The 24,440-nt window shown below is 36.7% G+C and overlaps 1 protein-coding gene across 2 annotated transcripts in view; it reads right to left on the reverse strand.

Moving 5' to 3' along the window:
- P4HA1 (prolyl 4-hydroxylase subunit alpha 1) overlaps nucleotides 1-24,440 on the reverse strand; it is a 101,252-nt gene continuing 76,812 nt past the window's right edge. For both annotated transcript variants that reach the window (XM_088841966.1, XM_088841965.1), the window contains exons 10-15: nucleotides 20,852-20,955; nucleotides 9,210-9,259; nucleotides 6,660-6,725; nucleotides 3,150-3,218; nucleotides 2,559-2,655; nucleotides 1-1,092 (exon numbers count right to left, since the gene is read on the reverse strand). In XM_088841966.1, the coding sequence (XP_088698092.1) occupies nucleotides 1,022-1,092; nucleotides 2,559-2,655; nucleotides 3,150-3,218; nucleotides 6,660-6,725; nucleotides 9,210-9,259; nucleotides 20,852-20,955 (457 nt within the window). In that variant the 3' untranslated portion in view covers nucleotides 1-1,021. The remainder of the gene's footprint in view (nucleotides 1,093-2,558; nucleotides 2,656-3,149; nucleotides 3,219-6,659; nucleotides 6,726-9,209; nucleotides 9,260-20,851; nucleotides 20,956-24,440) is intronic.

The following is a 24,440-nucleotide window of genomic DNA, read 5'->3' on the forward strand; positions in this document are numbered from 1 at the left end:
CATTTTTAAAAAAAGGTTTAAGATCATAAATAGGTTATTGTCACAACACATTTCAGAATTGAAGAAACAAACATTTTGACTGTTTAGGAAAAACTTTTTTTATCAATTCCCTCATCATTGAAAGAACTTGTACATTTTAAAATTTCCAGTCTCCTAAGGCACAATATTTATTTAATCTGAATGCCAACATCATCATCCCCCGCTGTCTATAGCTGGAATAAGAGGCAAGGAATTAGCACTAAAGAAAACAACAAAAATTTTTGGACAAAATCATGAGTCATTTAAGAAAAAGAAGAAACAGAGTAAGTCATGATCATTTCTGTTAAGAAGGCCAAAACTTTTTAATGTAGGACCTTCTGTTAATTTTTTTTTAAATCAAAGTATTTCAACTCAAATTTAATTCACCACAGAGGAGCTATGAAAGGAGCAGATTGGTAAAAATAAAGAACACTTTAAAAAGGACTTGGGAGAAGAAAAAATCTACTTAGAAAACATAGGGGCAAACGTTAAACTGAACAGAGTTTAGACGGCTAATTTATTCCTAGTCGTCAGGCAGATCCAGAAGAAAGTTAAGACTAGGTAAACATAGTACCTAGGTACACACTGTAAGGCATCTGTTCCTTAATCAGATGGACCATTTTAGTCCACCACTCACCAACAGAGATATACTGAAATATTATAATCAGATGCTTGACTTGTATTTTTTTTCCCAACCAAAAAATGTTTTTAAAATATAAAGGTAAAAGTTCCTCATTTTTAACCCTGCCTTATTGTCCTCTGTGATACTAACTGAACTTTAAGGTTTTTTATATGTACAATGTGGTGATTTAGTGTTACTTTTAAAAGAAAAAAAAAAAAAACCCACAGAGTTAGTGACTGTCCACAGATGAAACATGGGATGAGGTTCATGACTGCATCAATCACGGAGTGTTAGTCAATTGTAAACTCTTGAAAGGTAAGACTGGGAACTGTGTGTATCAGACACATTAGAGTACAACAGGAGAGAGACAGAGTTCATTTGTCATTCCAATTCCGACAAGGTGCATGGTCTTCGAAATTCCTGTCCACGTTCATGGAGCCATTTATTGGATACTGTGAAAAAACAAAATATATTAACGTATCCTGCTATCTAACTAGCATTGAATTAACTTCTGAGATAAAGCTCTATAATGAAGTTTTAACATGGGTTAAAAAATTCAAGACCAAAACCAGACAAAGATGCATGCTACTGAAGCTGTCTTTCAAGAACTTCACTAAACCATGGAGACACAGATTTTATATGTATGTACATTTGAGAATCTGTAAATGTACATTTCCTAAAGTTTCTAATGTTCAGTGATGTAGTGATGTAGGTATGTGTTAGTCGCCCAGTCATGTCTGACTCTTAGTGACACCATAAACTGTAGCCCACCAGGCTCCTCTGTCCATGGAATTCTCCAGGCAAGAATACTGGAGTGGATTGCCATTTCCTTCTCCAGGGGATCTTCCTGACCCAGGGATCAAACTCTGGGTCTCCTGCATTGCAGGCAGATTCTTTACCATCTGAGCTACTAGGGAAGCGATGTAGGTATAGACAGAACAAAACACTGTTTTACCTGCTCACAAAATACAACTTCCAATACAAAGACATTTAAAAGATGAACATGAAGTCTCCACGCTAAAGGAGCAACTCTATGATTAATCTCTATTAAGTGCTCATTAAGCTTCCTGTGTTCCAAGATACTGTTCAATACACCCCAAAAGGAATTAATTTCCTTCTCCTACATTACAGAACATGGAATCAACATGTATAAAACATCTAACTCTTACTAATTCCTTACTAATTGTTAACTAGTCTGTTACCTTTCTTAACCTGTGTAGCCAATCTTTCATTCATTAAACCCTGTCATTTTTCCTTCTTTGATCTCTTCAATCTGTTCACTGCTCTCCAAATCTTCTGCAGCTGCCTTAGTCCAGCCTTTTATCATCACCCACTCAGACAACAGGAAACAGTCTTCTAAACTTATCTCTCCTGCGAGCCTCTCTTTATTCTAGTCCAGTGGTTCACAAATACAAACATCACTTCTTTTAAATCTTTGAAGTGTGGCCAAATGACACATACTAAAATAGTTATGGGGTTAAATGAATCTTTATTAAAATAATCTTACCCATTTCTATTCCCTTTTTTAACTTGGCCAGTTCTATACTTGCAGGACCCTTAAGAGTACCTCTCCAGCCTCATATGAGTCCTGGCCCTGATCCCTAACATGCTTGGAAAACAACTGCTTATCTTCAAGACCAAACAGAAAAATTAAAACTTCAAAGAAGCCTCCCTAAATATAAGTAGTTACTGTCTTCTGTTTACATCTTTGTAAGATTATATACTACACTATACTCTACCCACTAATGTGTCTGAGACAACTGTGAATCCCATGAGAGGAAGATATTGCCTAACTTTGAGTCAATTAGTGTTTCCCAGAGTAACAAGTGGAAATAGTGTTTAAAATGTCATAAAAAATAATTCCAAAATAAGAGACCAAAATCATAAATTCTTTTCAGAGAGTACAGGAAATATTTACCCCATTTGTTTCCAACCAGCACTGGACAGGCTGCATGCCGTGTACTATAATCTCCTTCTCCACTGGCAAACAGATTATACCAGAAAACAGCAGTTCCCTAAGGAGAACAATACAAAATTATCCCCAAATAAAGTATCAGGTTATCACTTTTACAGTAATTAAATTTTCCTCTGTTTTATGGAAATAATTCCCCATGGCAGCACTGTATCTTCCTCTAATAGAATTCTGAAAGTATGACATAACTTACAAAATTTTGGCAATGACATGAAAACATTAACATTAGAGTTGCTTAACAAAGAAGTGTGTTTGCCAAAGCTAACACATCTTATAAATAGCAAGCATCATATGGAACCCATTTTAAAAATGAAAACTTCTAAATACTAATCCTTGGTTGTTCATACCTCTGGGTATCCACGGTAAGTTGTACCAAAAAAAAAAAAAAGTAAAGATTTTCCTATAGATAATGTATTCCTTTAGTATACTACCTTTTAAAATGTTATTTTTATAGATAAATAACTATAGGCATCTCTCTTCCTGAGGGGGAAAAAATAGAGAGAAACACCCCCAGTTAAAATGACAAATCAAGCTTACCTTTTTGGGCCAAACACTAGCTCCTACTTCAGGAAAAACAGTGGCTCCTCCTGCTAACACATCACTCATCTAATAAGAGATGACAGAGTATTAACAAAAGTGCTGGTGGAATAAAATTAAACATGCCCCTTTCGGCCGGAACCTCCATCTTCCAGCTAAGGCCCATGCGTGTCTCCCGCAGCTTCCCATCTCTCCCCTGGCCCCTCAGGCTAATTCACCAAAATGACCAACACAAAGGGCAAGAGGAGGGGCACCCACTAAGTGTCCTCTAGGCCTTTTAGAAAACATGGAGTTGTTCCTTTGGCCACATACATGCCAATCTGCAAGGGTGATATTATAGATATCAAGGGAATGGGTACTGTTCAAAAAGGAATGCCCCACAAATGTCACCATGGCAAAACTAGGAGAGTCTACAGTGTTACCCAGCATGCTGTTGGCATCACTGTAAACAAACAAGGACAAGATTCTTGCCAAAAGAATTAATGTGCCGAGATTGATTCCTGAAACATGTGAAGGAAAATGATCAGAAAAAGACGGAAACCAAAGAGAAAGGGACTTGAGTTCAGCTGAAGTGCCAGCCTGCTCCACCCAGAGAAGCACACTTCATGAGGACCAATGGAAAGGAACCCAAACTGTTGGAGCCCATTCCCTATGAATTCATGTCCTGATGGGTGTAAAAATAAAGATCTAGACTGTACAAATGTTTCTCTTTATTGAGTAGAGGTGTTGTATCCAAATTCAGTGCGTGATGTTTTTTCAAATTTAGTGTTTTTTCTTCCTGAAAGATGTAAGTTTGTTCTTCAGTATGCTCCATTGGTTAATAAACTGCCAGATATTAAAAAAAAAAAATTAAATACGCTACTGTGAGATAGATATGATACTGAATACTAGAATGAGAATACTTGGACTTCTAATTACATAGATGGGTTGGTGCATGATGGTCAGTTTTTAAAAAACAAGATGCCATTTGGGTTTACATACATATATATAAAAAAAAGGAAAGATAAAGTCAGCAAGGGAGATTGGAAAAGTATTTGGGGGATAGCTTATTTCTTTTATAGCCAGAGGTAAAAAGAGAGGATTTAAGACTGACAAACTGAGTAACATAAGGGTATAAATATAGATTATATAGCACTAGAATACCACCTCCATGGGGGTAGGAATTTTCACCTGTTTTATTGCTGAGCTTCAGTGTCTAAAATTGTACCTCAAAATAGCAGGCATTCAATAAATATTTAAATACATGAATTCAAACAAAATAGAAATAAACACTAAGAGAAAAGCAACAAACCACAACCAGTTTTGTCATTTCTCATGTAGGGTATAAACACATAGTAACTAAATATTAGAAAATTAAGAGATTTATAAAGTTATAGTCTTAAAGGTAAACCAGAATAAAAACACAAATCTTCCAAATACATTGAAGAAGTACATGCACAAAATGAGGCAAAGGAAACACAGATCATACAGGGAAGATTTTTTTCAGAAAAGTAAGGAAGCATAATGCAGTGTATCACCAAGCAAAATCCATCTGTCTGCTATAATCAGTGACATACAGGCAAATGCTGTACCAAAGAAAACAGAGTGTGACCTTAATATCAAACAATTTAAAGTTAAAGGCACTGAGTGATATAAAGAAGTATATTTTACTGTGATACATGTATAATCAGTATCAAAGACCTGATCACTCTTAAGCAATGAAAAATTAACTTTGGAGAAATTTAAACTTTGTGCTATGGGCCCATTCAAATAGTGGGAAAAAACGAAAACTGATTAATAAAAATGCTATATTCAACTAAAGAGGGACACAATTAATATATAGTCTAATAGTTACAAATAATCTAACATTTATGAATACTGGACCAAATAATATAGCATCATGTATGCCTGATTTTATGAAACAGATACAGCCAAAAGCAAATGCTTAATGGCTCTTAAATATCTGAAAAGATGCTCAACCTCTCTAATAAGAGAAATGCAAACTAAAACCACAATAACTGCTAATCTGATAAAGTAAAAGATGTACAGATCAAAAGTTTGACAAGCATCACACTTAAAAGATGGTATATAAATTAGTACAAGTCTACAGATCTCACCTCTAGAAAATATACAAAGACTTCACAACATGAATTTTTGCATAATATTATCAGCTTCTCCCCTGGTTTTCCCTTCCTCATTTTTAATTTATCTTATACATCTTAAATCCTTTTTTTATAGTGTCCTAGATCCTTCTGCAAACCAGATGGAGTTGTGAGAGGGAAAGAGAGAGAGGGATGAGGAGAGAAATCAGGAGAGTGACAAGGTAGGTTGGATACCGGGAGAGAGGTCTGGTAAAAAAAAAAAAAAAAAAAGGAAGGAAAGAAGAATGATTGAAAAAAACTGGGCAAAAGACAAACAGAAGGTAGCAGGGAGCAAGGAAGAAAGAAACCAGATGGAGTAGGGAGACTCAGATCAGGAGTGAAATAAAACAGGCAACAAAAACACTCAATTTCATATAAATCAAAGGAGGATAGGGGATAGAAACAACAATGAAATAAGCAAAACTAAATCAATATAAAATACATCTTTAAAAGTTAATGAAGGTTACAACACTGTAGGAGATTGTACTTGCTAAATCTAATATATCCCAATATGTCCTGTTCCAATGTGTTCTTTTTACATGACAGGGACATCTTTCTTGAGTGGTAGAGTCTATGTCTATGTTCCTTCCCTCTTGAAGCATGGCAGACATCTACAATGTCTTCGATTAATAAAATACAGCAGAAGTGACACTATTTGACTTCAGAGCATGGCTAATAAAAATGTCATGTACTGCCTTTTGTGGGAGGATACTTGTTCTTAGAATCCAGTCACCATGCTGTGAGGAAGCCCAGACCAAAAGTCAGTATTTTGGTCAGCTTCAATCTCAGCCTTCAAGGTGACCCCAAGTGCCAACCATCATGAGAGATTCAGAGCAAGAACCATGAATAAAGCCCAATCTCACCACCATGAAAGGTAAAAATCAAATTATTAATTTAAACCATTCAGTTTTGGCATGATTTGTTATGCAGCAATAAAGAACTGGGGCAAATATTATATGATCAAAGCTTGTTTTTTTCTGTATATATCAATAGATAAATAAGTTTTAAAAAGATCATACTGTTTTGAAACTAATAAACAATGTGAGAATGGTTACGCTTGAGGAAAGGGCTTCTAGGGTGCTGTAATATACTATTTCTTAGTCTGAGTGCTGAATACACTAGATATGTTCACTTTGTGAAAATTTATCAAGTTAATACCTATGATTTGTACACTTTTCTGATATGATCATTTTAACTTTCTTCCTCAGGCTGTAGTAAGTACAATCTGAAAAAGTGATAAAATGAAAAAAAAATCTTAACTCTCTTTACTCAGTTGTAAGAAACATTCAACTAAGATGTTAAGAGCTAACCAAAGCAAACATTTAAACACATCAAAATAAGTCATGTGATCAAATCTCAACTTAAAATGAAAATTTTAGCTATAACTTACATAAAACAGCCATGTAGCAATTCTATTTCCTGTCCCCAGCTCTTTGAAAGCATCTGGCTCATCTTTCTGTGAATAAAAGACAATTCAGTGATGTAAAATTCAGTAATGCAAGTTCTCCACGGGCAACTAAACATCAGTAACATACTGGACAGTATGCTAAAAATAGCCCCTAAAGGCTCCTTTGTAATATCCAGTGCGCTATATACAAAAGGCTCTCAAATATTTGTTAACTATTGATTCAACTAGTACACTGAATACTTTTGATAAGACCATTTGGGGGGAAAAACAGATGTGTTAGTCTATACTATGAAAACCAATATCTACTATCCAGATTGTTTTAAAAATTAACACCTATATTTTAGCTTCCAAACAAGCAAGACATGAGAGACTTTCTGCTACATTCATTAAATCAATTATCTGTAGGTAAAAAAAAATAACTTTGAGATTTACTTTGAACTCATGATCCATTCAAATATTCACACTGCTACTATTCCTGTCTTTTGGACTGTCAGCACTTTAATCTAGCTGGAGAATTTACATCTGGCTAGTTAAAGCTAATTAAAATACAGAATAGTCTCTTGGCATTTTCTCAAAAAACAAAAAGTATTTTATTTTTCATACAGAAACTTATACACATTCCTTCGTCCTAGCCTCAATATATCCCTTAATATCCTTCAAAGGCTGAATGACTAAACAAACTGTGGTATTTCCATACCACGAGAGACTACTCAGCAATATAAAGAAACACCCTATCAATATGTTCTGCAAAAACACGGATGAATCTCAAGGGAATTATGCTGAGTGAAAAGAAATCATCTTAAAAGGATGCATGCTGTATATAACATTTACATAACATTTATGAAATAATTATCGTAAAGAACAGATTAATGATTACCAGCAGTTAGGGATAGTAGAAGGGTATGTGGAGCTACAGAGTAGTATACAAGGGAGTCTTACATTGATGGTGCAGTTATGTATCCTGACCTGAGATGGTAGTTACACAAAGCTACACGTGTAATAAAACTATACACATATACACACGAGAGCCAGTATAACTGGTGAAACATGAATAAGCTCTGTTGCTTGTGCCAATGCCAATTTTCTGGTTTTAATAATGTACTACAGTTATGCAAGATGCTAACACTGAAGAAGGCTGAGTGAAGGGTGCATGGGATCTTCCTGTACATTTTTTGGGGGAAACTTCCTAGGAGTCTCTAATTATTTCAAAATACAAATCTAAGAAAAAAAGTTTAGTTACATTAATGTCAGAACTTAAACTGTAGTCTTTCACATCATCCAAGATCCTAAGACATTTTTCAGTAATTGAAAATAGAAGGAAAATAGACTAAAAATATATTCTTTGCTAGCCTATACACAGAAAGTATCTAGGATTTTAGGATTAAGTCAGTCAAGGAATATAACGCAATATTTTAACAGACTATGTTTTCTTTCCAAAGAATATACTCTTATTTAAAAATGGTAATAGATCAAGAAGTTTATTAGAAATACTTGGCACATTTTTTAGAATTCATGTAATTATAATAAAGCTTAAATTAAGATTTGGTAATGACATAATTCATAGCTCAATATGTTAAAATTACTTTTATTTAAAAGGTTAAATACTTAAGCAAGAGTACTTGGGCAAGGATGGCTTTTTAACAAACTGCTTTAATATTATTTTTCCTCCAGTTTCTGCATCTATATTTTCTTTCAAAATGTATTCCTATAATTCCTGCAGATTTACTGGCCAATTCACTAATTCACTTCAGCTGTCTCTAATCTATTTAACTTTATCCACTAAATTTAAAATTCCAAAAAATTTTTCACCTGAAGATTCTGTTTATTTCAGTTAAATAATTTTGAGAATTTATTCATTTTTGTCTTATCTTTTATTTTTAAAGTATTGATAGTTATTTCATATTCTGTATCTGATCACTGAGGTATCAACACCCTGGGGGCATCTATAGCTGTTGGCAGGCCCATGCTTTCAAACTGCCCAAAGAAGCTCCCCATAATACATCTTACTCAAGCCAGGATGCAAAAGGAAACTCCTGAAGTGTCCTAACTCAAAGCAGATGATTTTCTAGGTCATCCTTTCTTTCTCTGAAGGTGTAAGCCTTTAGAGATTTAGGTTTTATGCAGGGATCTCAGGTCAGTAGCCTACATTTATGCAGGTCCTCTCACAGAGCTGTTCATCTCCAAAGCTCTACATTCCTGGAGGTATATGCCTTCAGCCTCAGCCTTTTTGCTTCCTTTTAACTCTCTAATTTTAGTCACTAGATTTTCTTTGTTCAGTTTGCCTTTGAGAACTTCCTTTACTTTCCCCAAAGCTCAGCAATGCATTTAAAAGTATCCTAAATTCTTTTATCATGTCTCTAGTTGTTTCTTACTGCTAAAATGTACAGAATGTCTATCCCACCATGCTTCCACAAATGAGCTACAAATCTATTCCAAAATGAGCTATGAATTTATAATTTTAAAAGAACAGAATTAACATGTCATGCCTAAGCTTCAGTGGAACTTCTACATTCTCCATTTTTTTTAACTTACCCGTGCAAAATCAAAATGGGGTTCATACTGTCCTCCAACTCCATAATTTGCTACCTGCATGAGAAACAAGGCATGAATCAAAGAACTATCAAGATTACTATTCAAAAAAAATCTGAGTCCCATTTTGATCTCTTATATATCTCAGTTGCTGCTGCTGCTGCTAAGTCACTTCAGTCGTGTCCGACTCTGTGTGACCCCATAGACGGAAGCCCACCAGGCTCCCCCGTCCCTGGGATTCTCCAGGCAAGGACACTGGAGTGGGTTGCCATTTCCTTCTCCAATATATCTCAGTTAGGTACTTCTAAATAAATAAGAAGCAAAGCATTTTTTTTTTAAATCAGTGAGAATTTCTAGGAAATCAAGGATGAAAAACTAAGAGCTGTTACATGCTATTTTAGAATCTTACTTAATACGCTTTTCTTCAGCAAATGTTTGGAGCACACGATTTTCCTAATACATAACTAACTTTGATTTTTAGAATTAGTTTTCTAAAATTAGAATTTCACAATTTTTATTATTTTCAGTAAACACTTTCCTTGAGAATTTAAATCAAGATTCATGTTTCCCAAATCCCAAAAATACTGGCAAATTCCCAGTCTACTTTAATGAAACCCCCTTTGGATATGGATTTTTTCCCTACTTAAGTAAAAAAGGGAAGAAGTTAACACCAATTTAATTATTCCTGTTGGAAGGCCCTGACAACTTCATTTGGATGTGACAATGTCCCAGTGAGAAGCAGCAAAAGTAAGTAAGAAAAATATTTGATCTGAGTTCACGGTCCAGATTTCTTAGTTACAATACAGCATATGTAACTTTGGATACAGTCAGTTTTCTTGTTTGTAAAATAAAGATAACATTAACTACCTCTTTTTACCCCAATATGACAAAATGCTAACAAAATGAGAAGAAAATGTAAGCTAAAGAGCATTGTTGATAAAATGAGTACATAATTAAAACTGTTGCCCTCAGCAAAGTCCAAGTCTTATGTAAATTATTATTACTGTGGATAATTTACTTCTTATGTTGTAGATGCCCTGGTTTGGATCAGACTATTCAGTCAGAAATATATCAAGTAGCCTGAAACAGCCTGTGAACGTTAGGCAGGTAAGAATAAATACAAATTAGGAAAGAAAAAGACACGTCATAGCTTTTATTTTTTTAATAATCAATGAGTACCAAGAAGTTGTAGATGACCATGGAGTAAATGATAACTTACTTAGGCAAACTTAAATATAGGCAGTCCTGTTTTGCACAGTTCTAAAATGCACAAATCTCAGATATCATGGTTTAGCTAACCATGTTAACACTAGACCCCCAACAGCACAGTGGACATTTCAGTTACCATGTTACATTAACTGTGAGTAATTATATACAATACCACAGTAATTACTATATATACTAGCAAATATTGCTACTAGCTCTTCAATCCACAAATTACTACATAAATAACAGCTACACAACATGACCAATGACCAACCACTTCTTTTATTTTTTAATTATTTTTTTTTAATTTTACTGGAGGCTAATTACAACATTATATTGGTTGGTTTTACCATACATTGACATGAATCCGCCCTGGGTGTACATGTGTTCCCCCTCTTGAACCGCCCTCCCACCTCCCTCCTCCCCTTATCCTCCCTCTGGGTCATACCCGTGGCACCAGCCCCGAGCATCCTGTATCATGTGTCGAACCTCGACTGGTGATTCGTTTCACGTATGATAATATACATGTTTCAATGCCATTCTCCCAAATCATCCCACCCTCACCCTCTCCCACAGAGTCCCAAATACTGTTCTATACACCTGTGTCTCTTTTGCTGTCTCGTATACAGGGTTATCACTACCATCTTTCTAAATTCCATATATATGCGTCAGTATATTGCATTGGTGTTTTTCTTTCTGGCTTACTTCACTCTGTATAATAGGCTCCAGTTTCATCCACCTCATTAGAACTGATTCAAATGCATTCTTTTTAATGGCTGAGTAATACTCCATTGTGTATATGTACCAAAGCTTTCTTATCCATTCGTCTGCAGATGGACATCTAGGTTGCTTCCATGTCCTGGCTATTATTAACAGTGCTGCAATGAACATTGGAGTACATGTGTCTCTTTCAATTCTGGTTTCCTTGGTATGTATGCCCAGGAGTGCGATTGCTGGATCATATGGCAGTTCTATTTCCAGTTAAGGAATCTCCACACTGTTCTCCATAGTGGCTGTACTAGTTTACATTCCCACCAACAGTGTAAGAGAGTTCCCTTTTCTCCACACCCTCTCCAGCATTTATTGCAAGCAGACTTTTGGATAGCAGCCATTCTGACTGGTGTGAAATGGTATCTCATTGTGGTTTTGATTTGCATTTCTCTGATTATGAGGGATGTTGAGCATTTTTTCATTTGTTTGTTAGCCATCTGTATGTCTTCTTTGGAGAAATGTCTGTTTAGTTCTTTGGCTCATTTTTTGATTGGGTCACTTATTTTTCTGGAATTGAGCTGCAGGAGCTGCTTGTATATTTTGGAGATTAATTATTTGTCAGTTGTTTCATTTGCTATTATTTTCTCCCATTCTGAAGGCTGTCTTTTCACCTTGCTTATAGTTTCCTTTGCTGTGCAGAAGCTTTTAATTTTAATTAGGTCCCATTTATTTATTTTTGCTTTTATTTCCAATATTCTGGGAGGTGGGTCATGGAGGATCCTGCTGTGATTTATGTCAGAGAGTGTTTTGCCTATGTTCTCCTCTAGGAGTTTTATAGTTTCTGGTCTTTCATTTAGATCTTTAATCCATTTTGAGTTTATTTTTGTGTATGGTGTTAGGGAGTGTTCTAGTTTCATTCTTTTACAAGTGGCTGACCAGTTTTCCCAGCACCACTTGTTAAAGAGACTGTCTTTTCTCCATTTTATATTCTTGCCTCCTTTGTCAAAGATAAGGTGTCCATAAGTGCATGGATTTATCTCTGGGCTTTCTATTTTGTTCCATTGATCTATATTTCTGTCTTTATGCCAGTACCATACTGTCTTGATGATTGTGGCTTTGCAGTAGAGCCTGAAGTCCAGCAGGTTGATTCCCCCAGTTCCATTCTTCTTCCTCAAGATTGCTTTGGCTATTCAAGGTTTTTTGTATTTCCATACAAATTATGAGATTATTTGTTCTAGCTCTGTGAAAAATATCGTTGGTAGATTGATTGGGATTGCATTGAATGTATAAATTACTTTGGGTAGTATGAATAAATATTGTGAAAATGAGTATACTATCCAACCACTTCTTTAAAGTATCAATGATTCACTGCATACCTGTTATTCAGTTCTTGTACAGACAGCAAAGCATATGCCTCCTTAATCCCCAGTAAAAATCTATGTGATATTTTGCAATAATAGACAATTAGAAGAAATTGGCCAGCAAAGGTAACTGCAGCAGAGAAATGGAAAGCAATAGTACTGTAACTGAAATTGAAATCAAACTGAAATGGACTCGGTTCTGGGACAAGATGGGAAAAGATGAGTAGGACCTGAGCTCACCTCTCTCACAATGCGACTGATAAGGAATTAATCTCCAAAATATACAAACAGCTCACACAGCTCAGTATCAAAAAAGAAACCCTAACAAAAAATGGGCAAAAGATCTAAATAGATGTTTCTCCAAAGAAGGTATACAGATGACCAAAAAGCACATGAAAAAAATGCTCAACATCACTAATTATTAGAGAAATGCAAATCAAAACTATGAGGTATTACCTCACAAGGGTCAGAATGACCATCATCAAAAAGTCTAGAAACAAAAAATGCCGGAGAGTGTGTGCAGAAATGAGAACCTTCCTACACTGTTGGTGGGAATGTAAATTGACAGAGCCACTACAGAGAACAGTATGGAGGTTCCTTAAAAAACGAAAATCAGAGCTTTCATATAATTCAGCAATCCCACTCCTGGGCATATATCCACAGAAAACCATAATTCTAAAAGATACATGCACCCCAATGTTCACTGCAGCACTATCTGCAACAGCTAAGACATTTAGGAAACAACCTAAATGTCCACTGACAGAGGAGTAGACAAGGACGAGGTATATACTTATCAACAGACTATTCAGTTCAGTTCAGTTCAGTCGCTCAGTCGTGTCCGACTCTCCGCGACCCCATGAATCACAGCACACCAGGCCTCCCTGTCCATCACCAACTCCCGGAGTTCACTCAAACTCATGTCCACAGAGTCGGTGATGCCATCCAGCCACCTCATTCTCCATCGTCCCCTTCTCCTCCTGCCCCCAACCTTTCCCAGCATCAGAGTCTTTTACAGTGAGTCAACCCATCGCATGAGGTGGCCAAAGTACTGCAGTTTCAGCTTTAGCATCAGTCCCTCCAATGAACATCCAGGATTGATCTCCTTTAGAATGGACTGGTTGGATCTCCTTGCAGTCCAAGGGACTCTCAAGAGTCTTCTCCAGCACCACAGTTCAAAAGCATCAGTTCTTTGGCGATCAGCTTTCTTCACAGTCCAACTTTCACATCCATACATGACCATGGGAAAAACCATAGCCTTGACCAGACAGACCTTTGTTGGCAAAGTAATATCTCTGCTTTTTAATATGCTATCTAGGTTGGTCATAACTTTCCTTCCAAGGAGTAAGCGTCTTTTAATTTCATGGCTGCAATCAGCATCTGCAGTGATTTTGGAGCCCAAAAAAATAAAGTCTGACACTGTTTCCACTGTTTTTCCATTTATTTCCCATGAAGTGATGGGAACAGATGCCATTATCTTTGTTTTCTGAATGTTGAGCTTTAAGCCAACCTTTTCACTCTCCTCTTTCACTTTCATCAAGAGGCTCTTGAGTTCCTCTTCACTTTCTGCCATAAGGGTGGTGTCATCGGCATATCTGAGGTTATTGATATTTTTCCCAGCAATCTTGATTCTGGCTTGTGCTTCTTCCAGCCCAGTGTTCCTCATGATGTACTCTGCATATAAGTTAAATAAGCAAGGTGACAATATACAGCCTTGACGTACTCCTTTTCCTATTTGGAACCAGTCTGTTCCATGTACAGTTCTGACTATTGCTTCCTGACCTGCATACAGGTTTCTCAAGAGGCAGGTCAGGTGGTCTGGTATTCCCATCTCTTTCAGAATGTTCCACAGTTTATTGTGATCCACACAGTCAAAGGCTTTGGCATAGTCAATGAAGCAGAAATAGATGTTTTTCTGGAACTCTCTTGCTTTCTCCGTGATCCAGCGGATGTTGGCAATTTGATCTCTGGTGCCTCTGCCTTTTCTAAAACCTGCTTGAACATCTGGGAGTTCACGGTTCACATATTGCTGAAGCCTGGCTTGGAGAATTTTGAGCATGACTTTACTAGCGTGTGAGATGAGTGCAATTGTGTGGTAGTTTGAGCATTCTTTGGCATTGCCTTTCTTTGGGATTGGAATGAAGACTGACCTTTTCCAGTCCTGTGGCCACTGCTGAGTTTTCCAAATTTGCTGGCATATTGAGTGCAGCACTTTCACAGCATCATCTTTCAAGATTTGAAATAGCTCCACTGGAATTCCATCACCTCCACTAGCTTTGTTTGTAGTGATGCTTTCTAAGGCCCACTTGACTTCACATTCCAAGATGTCTGGCTCTAGGTCAGTGATCACGTTATTGTGACTATCTTGGTCATGAAGATCTTCTTTGTCCAGTTCTTCTGTGTATTCTTGCCACCTCTTCTTAATATCTTCTGCTTCTATTAGGTCCATACCATTTCTGTCCTTTATCGAGCCCATCTTTGCATGAAATGTTCCCTTGGAATCTCTAATTTTCTTGAAGAGATCTCTTGTTTTTCCTATTCTGTTGTTTTCCTCTATTTCTTTGCATTGATCACTGAGGAAGGCTTTCTTATCTCTCCTTGCTATAACAGAGTATTTATTAGCCATAAAAAGGAATGAAATAACTCCATTTGCAATAACATAGAGATTGTTAAACTAAGTGAAGTAAGTCAGGGAAAGACAAATATCATTTGATCACTTATATGTGGCATCAAAAAGATGATACAAATGAACTTACTTACAAAAGAAAAACCAGACTCAGAGAACAAGCTTATGTTGGGGGGTGGGGGAAAGACTAAGGGAAAGGGATAGACAAGGAGTTTGGGATGGACATAAACACACTGCTATATCCAAAATGGATAACCAACAAGGACCAAGATGGGAGGGGGATTTGGGGAGAGTGTGTGTGTGCACACACTTAGTTGTGTCTGACTCTTTGTGACCCCATGGACTGTAGTCCACCAAGCTCTTTTGTCCATGGAATTTTCCAGGAAAGAATACTAGAATGGGTTGTCATTTCATCCTCCAGGGGATCTTCCCAACCCAGGAACTGAACCCACATCTCCTGCACAGGCAGGCAGATTCTTTATCACTGTGCCATCTAGGGGAGAATGGATACATGTATATGTATGGCTGAGTCCCTTCACTGTTCACCTAAGACTATCAAAACACTGTTAATCAGCTATACTCCAGTACAAACTACAAAATTTAAAAAAAGCAAAAAAACAGACTTATGGTTAACAAAGCAGAAAGGTGTCAAGGAGGGATAAATTAGGAACTTGGGATTAACATACACATTCTAGTTAATATGAGGCTTTCCTCAGGTAGTGCAGTGGTAAAGAATCCATCTAGGGGATTTACGACTGAGCAGTGCGTACACACACATATATAAAATAGATAACTAATAAGACCTACTATATAGCAAAAGGAACTCTACTCAATACTCTGTAATAACCTATAGGGGAAAAGAATCTGAAAAAGAATACATATATACAGATATGTATAACTAAATCACTTTGCAGTATGCCTGAAACTAACACAACATTGTAAATCAACTATCCTTTCCATTCCGTTCTGTCGCTCAGTCATGTCTGACTCTATGCGACCCCATGGACTGTAGCCTACCAGGCTTCTCCGTCCATGGGATTCTCCAGGCAAGAATACTGGAGTGGGTTACCGTTTCCTTCTCCAGGGGATCTTCCCGACCCAGGGATCGAACCCGGGTCTCCCACACTGGAGGCAGACGCTTTAACCTCTGAGCCACCAGGGAAGCCCTAAATCAACTATATACTTCAATATTAAAAATAAAACTCATGCTGATCCCCTCACAAATCAAACTAAAATAGAGATGAAGAATAAAAGGCTGACAAGGAAAATGTTTCCAATTTTTGCTGTCTGAAAAACTCTAGATATGCAGTCAGAGGAATTTTGTTGACGGTAAACTTATTAACATAAAGAAAGTGATCATGATGAAAAGAATGAAGATATCTTGGAGGAAGTGACTCTGGAAAAAAATCATCAATAAAAGCTCTCTCAGAGATATCTAAAAACATTAAAAGCAGAAAGGATAAAACACTAAAAGCTGAACCAAACTTAGAAGCAGACAGATTTACAAAGAAAGAGAAAAGATGCTCGCTCCGTATCATAAGTTTCACAATGAGAAGAAAGAAAACTACTGTTGATAAGTGCTTACAAAGATTTAAAACACTGTAATCCTCAATATTTCTAATATTTTAAATTACTGAGACAATTCAATAGTGAAGACTAGCTTTCAACAAATGATGCTGGGACAATTGCCTATATAACCACATGAAAAGAATTAAGTTTGGCCTCTATCTTATATCATATATAAAAATGACTCAAGATGGATCAAAGACCTGAATGTAAGAAATAAAACCATGAAAATTATAGGAAAAACCACTGGTGTAAATCTTTAAGTCCTTGGATTAGGCAATGGTTTCTTAAGACACCTTAAGCAAAAGCAACCAAAAAAAGACATATCAGATTTCATAGAAATTAAAAATATTTGCCAAAGGACACCATCAAGAAAGTGAAAGACACCCCAGAGAATGGAAGAAAATATTTGCAAACCATATACTTAATATGGGTCCAGTATTCGGAACATATGAACAACACTTGCTGCTGCTGCTAAGTCACTTCAGTCATGTCCGACTCTGTGTGACCCCATAGACGGAAGCCCACCAGGCTTCCCCGTCCCTGGGATTCTCCAGGCAAGAACACTGGAGTGGGTTGCCATTTCCTTCTCCAATGTGTGAAAGTAAAAAGTGAAAGTGAAGTCGCTCAGTCGTGTCCGACCCTTAGCGACCCCATGGACTACAGCCTACCAGGCTCCTCCATCCATGGGATTTTCTAGGCAATAGTACTGGAGTGGCTTGCCGTTGCCTTCTCCGACACTTATAACTCAATAAAAGACAACCCCATTAAAAAAACAGGCAAAGGATTTGAATAGAAATTTTTTCATAGATATAAAAATAGCTAATAAGCTCATGAAAAGATACTCAACATCATTAGTAATCAGTTCCATTCAGTCACTCAGTCGTATTTGACTCTTTGCGACCCATTAATCGCAGCACACCAGGCCTCCCTGTCCAGCACCAACTCCCAGCGTTTACTCAAACTCATGTCCATTGAATCAGTGATGCCATCCAGCCATCTCATCCTCTGTCGTCCCCTTCTCCTGCCCTCAATCTTTCCCAGCATCAGGGTCTTTTCAAATGACTAAGCTCTTCGCATCAGGTGGCCAAAGTATTGGAGTTTCAGCTTCAGCATCAGTCCTTCCAATGAACATGCAGGACTGATCTCCTTTAGGATGAACTGGTTGGATATCCTTGCAGTCCAAGAGATTCTCAAGAGTCTTCAACACCACAGTTCAAAAGCATCAATTCTTCGGTGATCAGCTTTCTTTATAGTCCAACTCTCACATCCATACGTGACTATTGGAAAAACCATAGCCTTGACTACATGGACCTTTGTAGACAAAGTAACGTCTCTGCTTTTTAGTATGCTGTCTAGGCTGGTCATGACTTTCTTTCCAAGGAGTAAGTGTCTTTTAATTTCATGGCTACAATCACCATCTGCAGTGATTTTGGAGCCAAGAAAAATAAAGTCAGCCACTATTTCCTCATCTAATTGCCAGGAAGTGATGGGACCAGATGCCATGATCTTAGTTTTCTGAATGTTGAGCTTCAAGCCAACCTTTTCACTCTTCAATTCTTTTTCACTTTCTGCCATAAGGGTGGTGTCATCTCCATATCTGAGGTTATTGATATTTCTCCCAGCAATCTTGATTCCGGCTTGTGCTTCTTCCAGCCCAGCATTTCTCATGATGTACTCTACATTTAAGTTAAATAAGCACAGTGACAATATACAGTCTTGACATACTCCTTTTCCTATTTGGAACCAGTCTGTTGTTCCATGTCCCATTCTAACTGTTGCTTCCTGACCTGCATACAGGATTCTCAGGAGGCAGGTCAGGTGGTCTGGTATTCCCATCTCTTTCAGAATGTTCCACAGTTTATTGTGATCCACACAGTCAAAGGCTTTGGCATAGTCAATGAAGCAGAAATAGATGTTTTTCTGGAACTCTCTTGCTTTTTCAGTGATCCAGTGGATGCTGGCAATTTGATCTCTGGTTGCTCTGCCTTTTCTAAAACCAGCTTGAACATCTGGAAGTTCACATATTGCTGAAGCCTGGCTTGGAGAATTTTGAGCATGACTTTACTAGCGTGTAAGATGAGTGCAATCATGCAGTAGTTTAAGCATTCTTTGGCATTACTTTTCTTTGGGACTGGAATGAAAACTGACCTTTTCCAGTCCTGTGGCCACTGCTGAGTTTTCCAAATGTGCTGACATATTGCATGCAGCACTTTCATAGCATCATCTTTTAGGATTTGAAATAGCTCAACTGGAATTTCATCACCTCCACTAGCTTTGTTCGTAGTGATGCTTCCTTGACTTCGCATTGCGGGATGTCTGGCTCTAGGTGAGTGATCACACCATCGTGATCATCTGGTTCATGAAGATCTTTTTTGTACAGTCCTTCTGTATGTTCTTGACACCTCTTCTTAATATCTTCTGCTTCTGTTAGGTCCATACCATTTCTGTTCTTTATTGAGCCCATCTTTGCAAGAAATGTTCCCACGGTATCTCTAATTTTCTTGAAGAGATCTCTAGTCTTTCCCATTCTATTGTTTTCCTCTATTTCTTTGCATTAATCATTGAGGAAGGCTTTCTTATCTCTCCTTGCTAGTCTTTGGAACTCTGCATTCAAATGGGTATGTCTTTCCTTTTCTCCTTTGCTTTTCGCTTCTCTTCTTTTACAGCTATTTGTAAGGCCTCCTCAGACAGCCATTTTGCTTTTTTGAATTTCTTTTTCTTCGGGATGGTCTTGATCCCTGTCTCCTATACAATGTCACATACCTCCAACCATAATCAGGCACTCTGTCTATCAGATCTAGTCCCTTAAATCTATTTCTCACTTCCACTGTATAATCATAAAGGATTTGATTTAGGTCATACCTGAATGGTCTAGTGGTTTTCCAGGGAAATGCAACTAAAAACCATAATGAAATAGCATTTCAAACATATTAGAAAAACCTTAATTAAAAAAAACGGGCAAGAACAGGTGTTGGAAAGATGTGACAAAAATGGAACCCTTGTACATTGCCAGTGGGTTCGTAAAATCACATGGTCATTTGGGAAAACAGTTTGTCAGCTCTTCAAATATTAAAGATAACAAATGACCCAGCACACTTCCTTAAGTAGATATATACCCAAGAGGAATTTAAATGTTGTCTGTTCAAAAATTTGTAGACAAATGTTCATAGCATTAGTCATAATATCCAAAGAGTGGAAACAAATGTTCTTCAACTGATAAATAAAATGTGGTATATCCAACAAGAGAGTATTATTCAGATATGAAAAAGAATGAAGTGCTGATTCATGCTGCTGCTGCTGCTGCCAAGTCACTTCAGTCGTGTCCGACTCTGTGTGATCCCATAGACAGAAGCCCACCAGGCTCCCCTGTCCCTGGGATTCTCCAGGCAAGAACACTGGAGTGGGTTGCCACTTCATGCTACAACACATATAATAGCTTAAAAACACTGCTAAGTGAAATAACCCAAATATACCAAGCCACATATTGTATTACTCCATTTATATGAAATGTCTAGACTAGGCAAATTCATAGAAAGTAGAGAGCAGTTTCCAGGGGCACTAGAGCAGAGGAATGGAGAGTGATTACTTAAATGGGTTTCTTTTGGTGTGATGAAAATAGTGGTGATGATTGTACAATCATGTGAATACTAAAACCAGGGTAAATTTTATGGTATATGAATAGAAAACAGAAAGAAAAAATTATTTATGAAAAACAGTGTACTAATAAATATTAGTATTACATATTTTTCATTTCCCTAGAAATTTATACTCAACAGTAAGAGTTTTTAATGTTTTGAGAAAAAATTTTAAAGGTCCCAGAACAATTTCAAGTTTTCCCACTGATTATTAAGATCAGTGTTCATGGTTTCAGCCTATATATTCACTTTTACAGTCACAAAGTATATTGCAAATTGTATACTGTCTGTACAGTGACAGAAAAATGTCATCTGAAGCATCTTTTAAAAAAAATTTTTTTTAACTTTTTATTTTGTATTGGAGTATAGCCAATTAATAGTGTTGTGACAATTTGAGATGGATAGCAAAGGGACTCAGCCATGCACATACATGTATCCATTCTCCCCCAAACTCCCCTCTCATCCAGGCTGCCACATAACATTGAGGAGAGTTCTCTATGTGAAGCATCTTCTGAAGAAGTATAAGAATAACATGATTACCTACCTGTAATTCCTCTGCTGTGGAGACATCTAGTCCTGTTAGATCTTGGATTCTCATATTAATTCGCGACACCACAGGGTTCTCATAGCCAGACAGCCAGGCACTAAAAACATGAAGAAAATACTAGTTTTACTGATTAAGTTTCAATACGTAAAGGCCATTTTAAAAGCCATAATATACAGCCATAATATTATGGCTTTATCTATAAGCATTTAGTTGATTTGCTTCTTTGATACGATTTTTACTGATGTTAAAGGATGTTACATTCAACAGTTGGAGGTTGGAAAGAGAAAAAATTAATATCATTTATTACAGAGTTTTCATGAAAACTGGTGGGTTAATGTAAGAAGGCTATAAAGGACTATCTACCCTGAGAATTTGTTGTTAATTTTGAAAAATATATATATATCAAACAAATATATACATCAAACTGAAAACAACTGTTCCTTCTAGGTAAGGTATAGGAACTGGCCAGGGTGGAGGTTAGGGATTTTAGCTTGATTTATATAACACTAATATTTTATAAGGAAAAGAATTCATGTACTGATTGTATAAATAAAAAAGTTTTTAAAAGATACTCAACACACACAGTAGGATGGCTTTAATCAAAAAGATGGACAATAACAAGTGTTGGTGATGATGTGAAGTAATCAGAACCCTCATATATTGCTGATAGGAATGTAAACTAGTGCAGTCACTCTGGAAAACACTTTGGCAGTTCCTCAAATTGTTAAACATAGAGTGACCTAGTAATTCCATGCCTAGGTATGTATCCAAGAGAAATTAAAATGTGTGTTCATACCAAAACTTGTGCACAATGTTCACAGTAGCATTGTTAATGGCCAAAAAGTGGAAATAATCCAAATGTCCATCAACTGATGGACAGATACATAAAATGTGATATATCCATAAAATGGATTATTGTGTCATGAAAAGGAAGTACTGACACATACCACAACATGATGAACCTTGAAACCATTATGTTAAAGATAAATCAGATACAAAAGGTCACACATTATGATTCTATTTACATGAAATGTCCAGGTAAATCGATAGACAGTAGATTAGTGGTTGCCAGGGGAAGGGGGAATTAAGGAATGGTTGCTAATGGGTACAGGATTTCCTTTTGGGTAGTGAAAATGTTCTGGAATTAGATAATGGTGATGACTGCACAGCTAAAAAGACTGAAAACCACTCAAGTGTATACTTTAAAGGATGAATTTTATGGTATGGAAACTATAGCTCAATACAATGGTATTGCAAAATTCAACTCTCTCCTTTTTTTTTTTTAACTCTCTCCTTTTTATATGCTTTTACCCAGTCTAACAGACTTTTTCTTTCTTCACTTCTCTCATCAAGAGATGGTCCATCATTTCTACAGCATCAGCAATTTATTAGTAGTGTCATGGCTGCAAGATCTTAGTTTTCCAAACAGGGATTGAACCCATGCCACCTGCAATGGAAGCGTGGCATCCACCGGACCAAGGACTTCAACAGTGTTCTTGATAAAAGCCTAAATTCAACTCTTTGGCAAAAAGACAACCCCTGAATGAATTCCTTTTCTCCAAGCTTATACCTGTATTACCAAATTCTACTGGAGAAAATAATGAAATAAGGCAAATACATTGCACTGAAAATTCATGAACACTAACTCTAAGTGGGCCTTACCCTCTCCTTTATTCTGAACGCCAGCCCACCCATGACTCCCCCTTCACTCAGTGGAAACGTATCTCCTACTTAGAAGACAAAACAGAAACCATACAATCTATTCCTGATACACAGTTCATTCCAGTTCCAAGAGGAGATTTCTCTCCATTATCTAAGGCCAATCCTCTGCCTTAGATTCTATTATCTCCTGCCATTTCAGGAATCATGAATCATTGATTAGCCCTTCTCTCTCTTACATAATCAACATCCATTCTCAATAATTCCTCCCACAGCTTTTAACAGCGCTTAAGACTCTCCCATTAAACAAATAAGCAAACATTTCAAATTCTTTCCCTCAATTCTCTCTTCAGCTACCAACTTACTTCTCCTCCCTCTTCAAGTCAACCTTTCCACAGACTCCTCACTTCTCAATCCATTCCAATCTAGCTTTAATCTCTATCACTCCATCGAAACTGCTCTTGCTAACATCACCCATAATCCTACTGTTATTAAATCTAACAAGACTTTCTGATTTTTCTCACAGTTATTTGCTCTCTTAGTAACATTTCACAATGTTCATACCTCTTGAAACTCTCCTCCTCACTCATGAGTTTTCCAGGTATTCCTTGCTTACTAACTCTTTAGCCTGAAGTCTCCTGTTATCAAGAACACCTTCACTTTTACCATTTTAGCAAATTATCACTGTAATCTTTCACATTATAGTTTTAAAATTATAAAAGCTTGTTATAGTCAACATTATAATATGCTTGTTTATTTAACAAGACTATAACAAATGCTTGTTATAGTCAACAAATGGTTCTGGGACACAGGATAACCATGTGCAAAAGAAAGAAGATGAACCCCTTACCTCATTCATATTATAATAAAAAAAATTAACTCAGAAGGGATTAAAGATCTATATATAAGAGCTAAAATTACAAGACTTTTTGGAAAAAAACATGAAGTTTATCTCTGTGACCTTAGATTAGTCATTATTTTAGCTATGACCTCAAAAGTAGAAACAGCAACAACAAAAACAAACAGGACATCATCAAAATAAACTGTATTTCAGGAGGGGGAACTTATGTAAACCCAGGGCGAATTCATGTCAATGTATGGCAAAACCAACCAATATAATATTGTAAAATAATTTGCCTCCAATAAAAAATAAATTAATTACCAAAAAAAAATAAATAAACTGTATTTCAACAGACATAAATTTCAGAACAGCATTATTCATAATAGCCAAAAAGCAGAAAAAACTCAAATATCTATCAAAATATAGATAAAATGTGGCATGTCTATACAAAAGAATATTGCTCAACCATACCCTGAAAACATGCTAAGCAAAACAAGCCAGACACTAAAAGGTCACATTTATGATTCCATTTACATAAAATAGTCAGGATAGGCAAATCCATTAAAAACAGAAAGTAGATTACTGGTTGCCCAGGGTTGGGGCAGGTAGGGGATTAAGGATTGGGTAGTTATGGCTGAGGAGTGTAAAACTTCCCCTTGGGGTAATGAAAATGTTCTAAAATTAATTGTGGTGATGGAGGCACTATACTCTAACTATACTAAAAACTGCTGACTTATCCACTTCAAATAGGTGAACTGTATGGTATATAGTTCAATAAAGCTTTTTTGGGGGCACACCAAGCAGCTTGCAGGATCTTAGTTCTCCAACCAGGGGATGAACCCATGCCTCCTGCATTAGGAGCTCGAAGTCTTAACCACTGGACTGCAAGGCAAGTCCCTCAATAAAGCTATTTTTAAAAGAAATACTTATTATAAAAATTTTGAAGAATATAAAAGTACATGAAGTCCCTTTCCTAGTCTCAAAACACTATTAACAAATAGATATATATCCTCTCAATAGCTTTTCCCTGTGTGTAAACAAACTTACTGAGAGAAAAAAAAAAGAATCCACCCTTCAACCTT

The sequence above is a fragment of the Moschus berezovskii genome, chromosome 12 (assembly GCF_049115385.1).
Source record: "Moschus berezovskii isolate FMDL1 chromosome 12, NW_MosBer_1.0, whole genome shotgun sequence".
In the NCBI taxonomy this organism is placed as follows: domain Eukaryota; kingdom Metazoa; phylum Chordata; class Mammalia; order Artiodactyla; family Moschidae; genus Moschus; species Moschus berezovskii.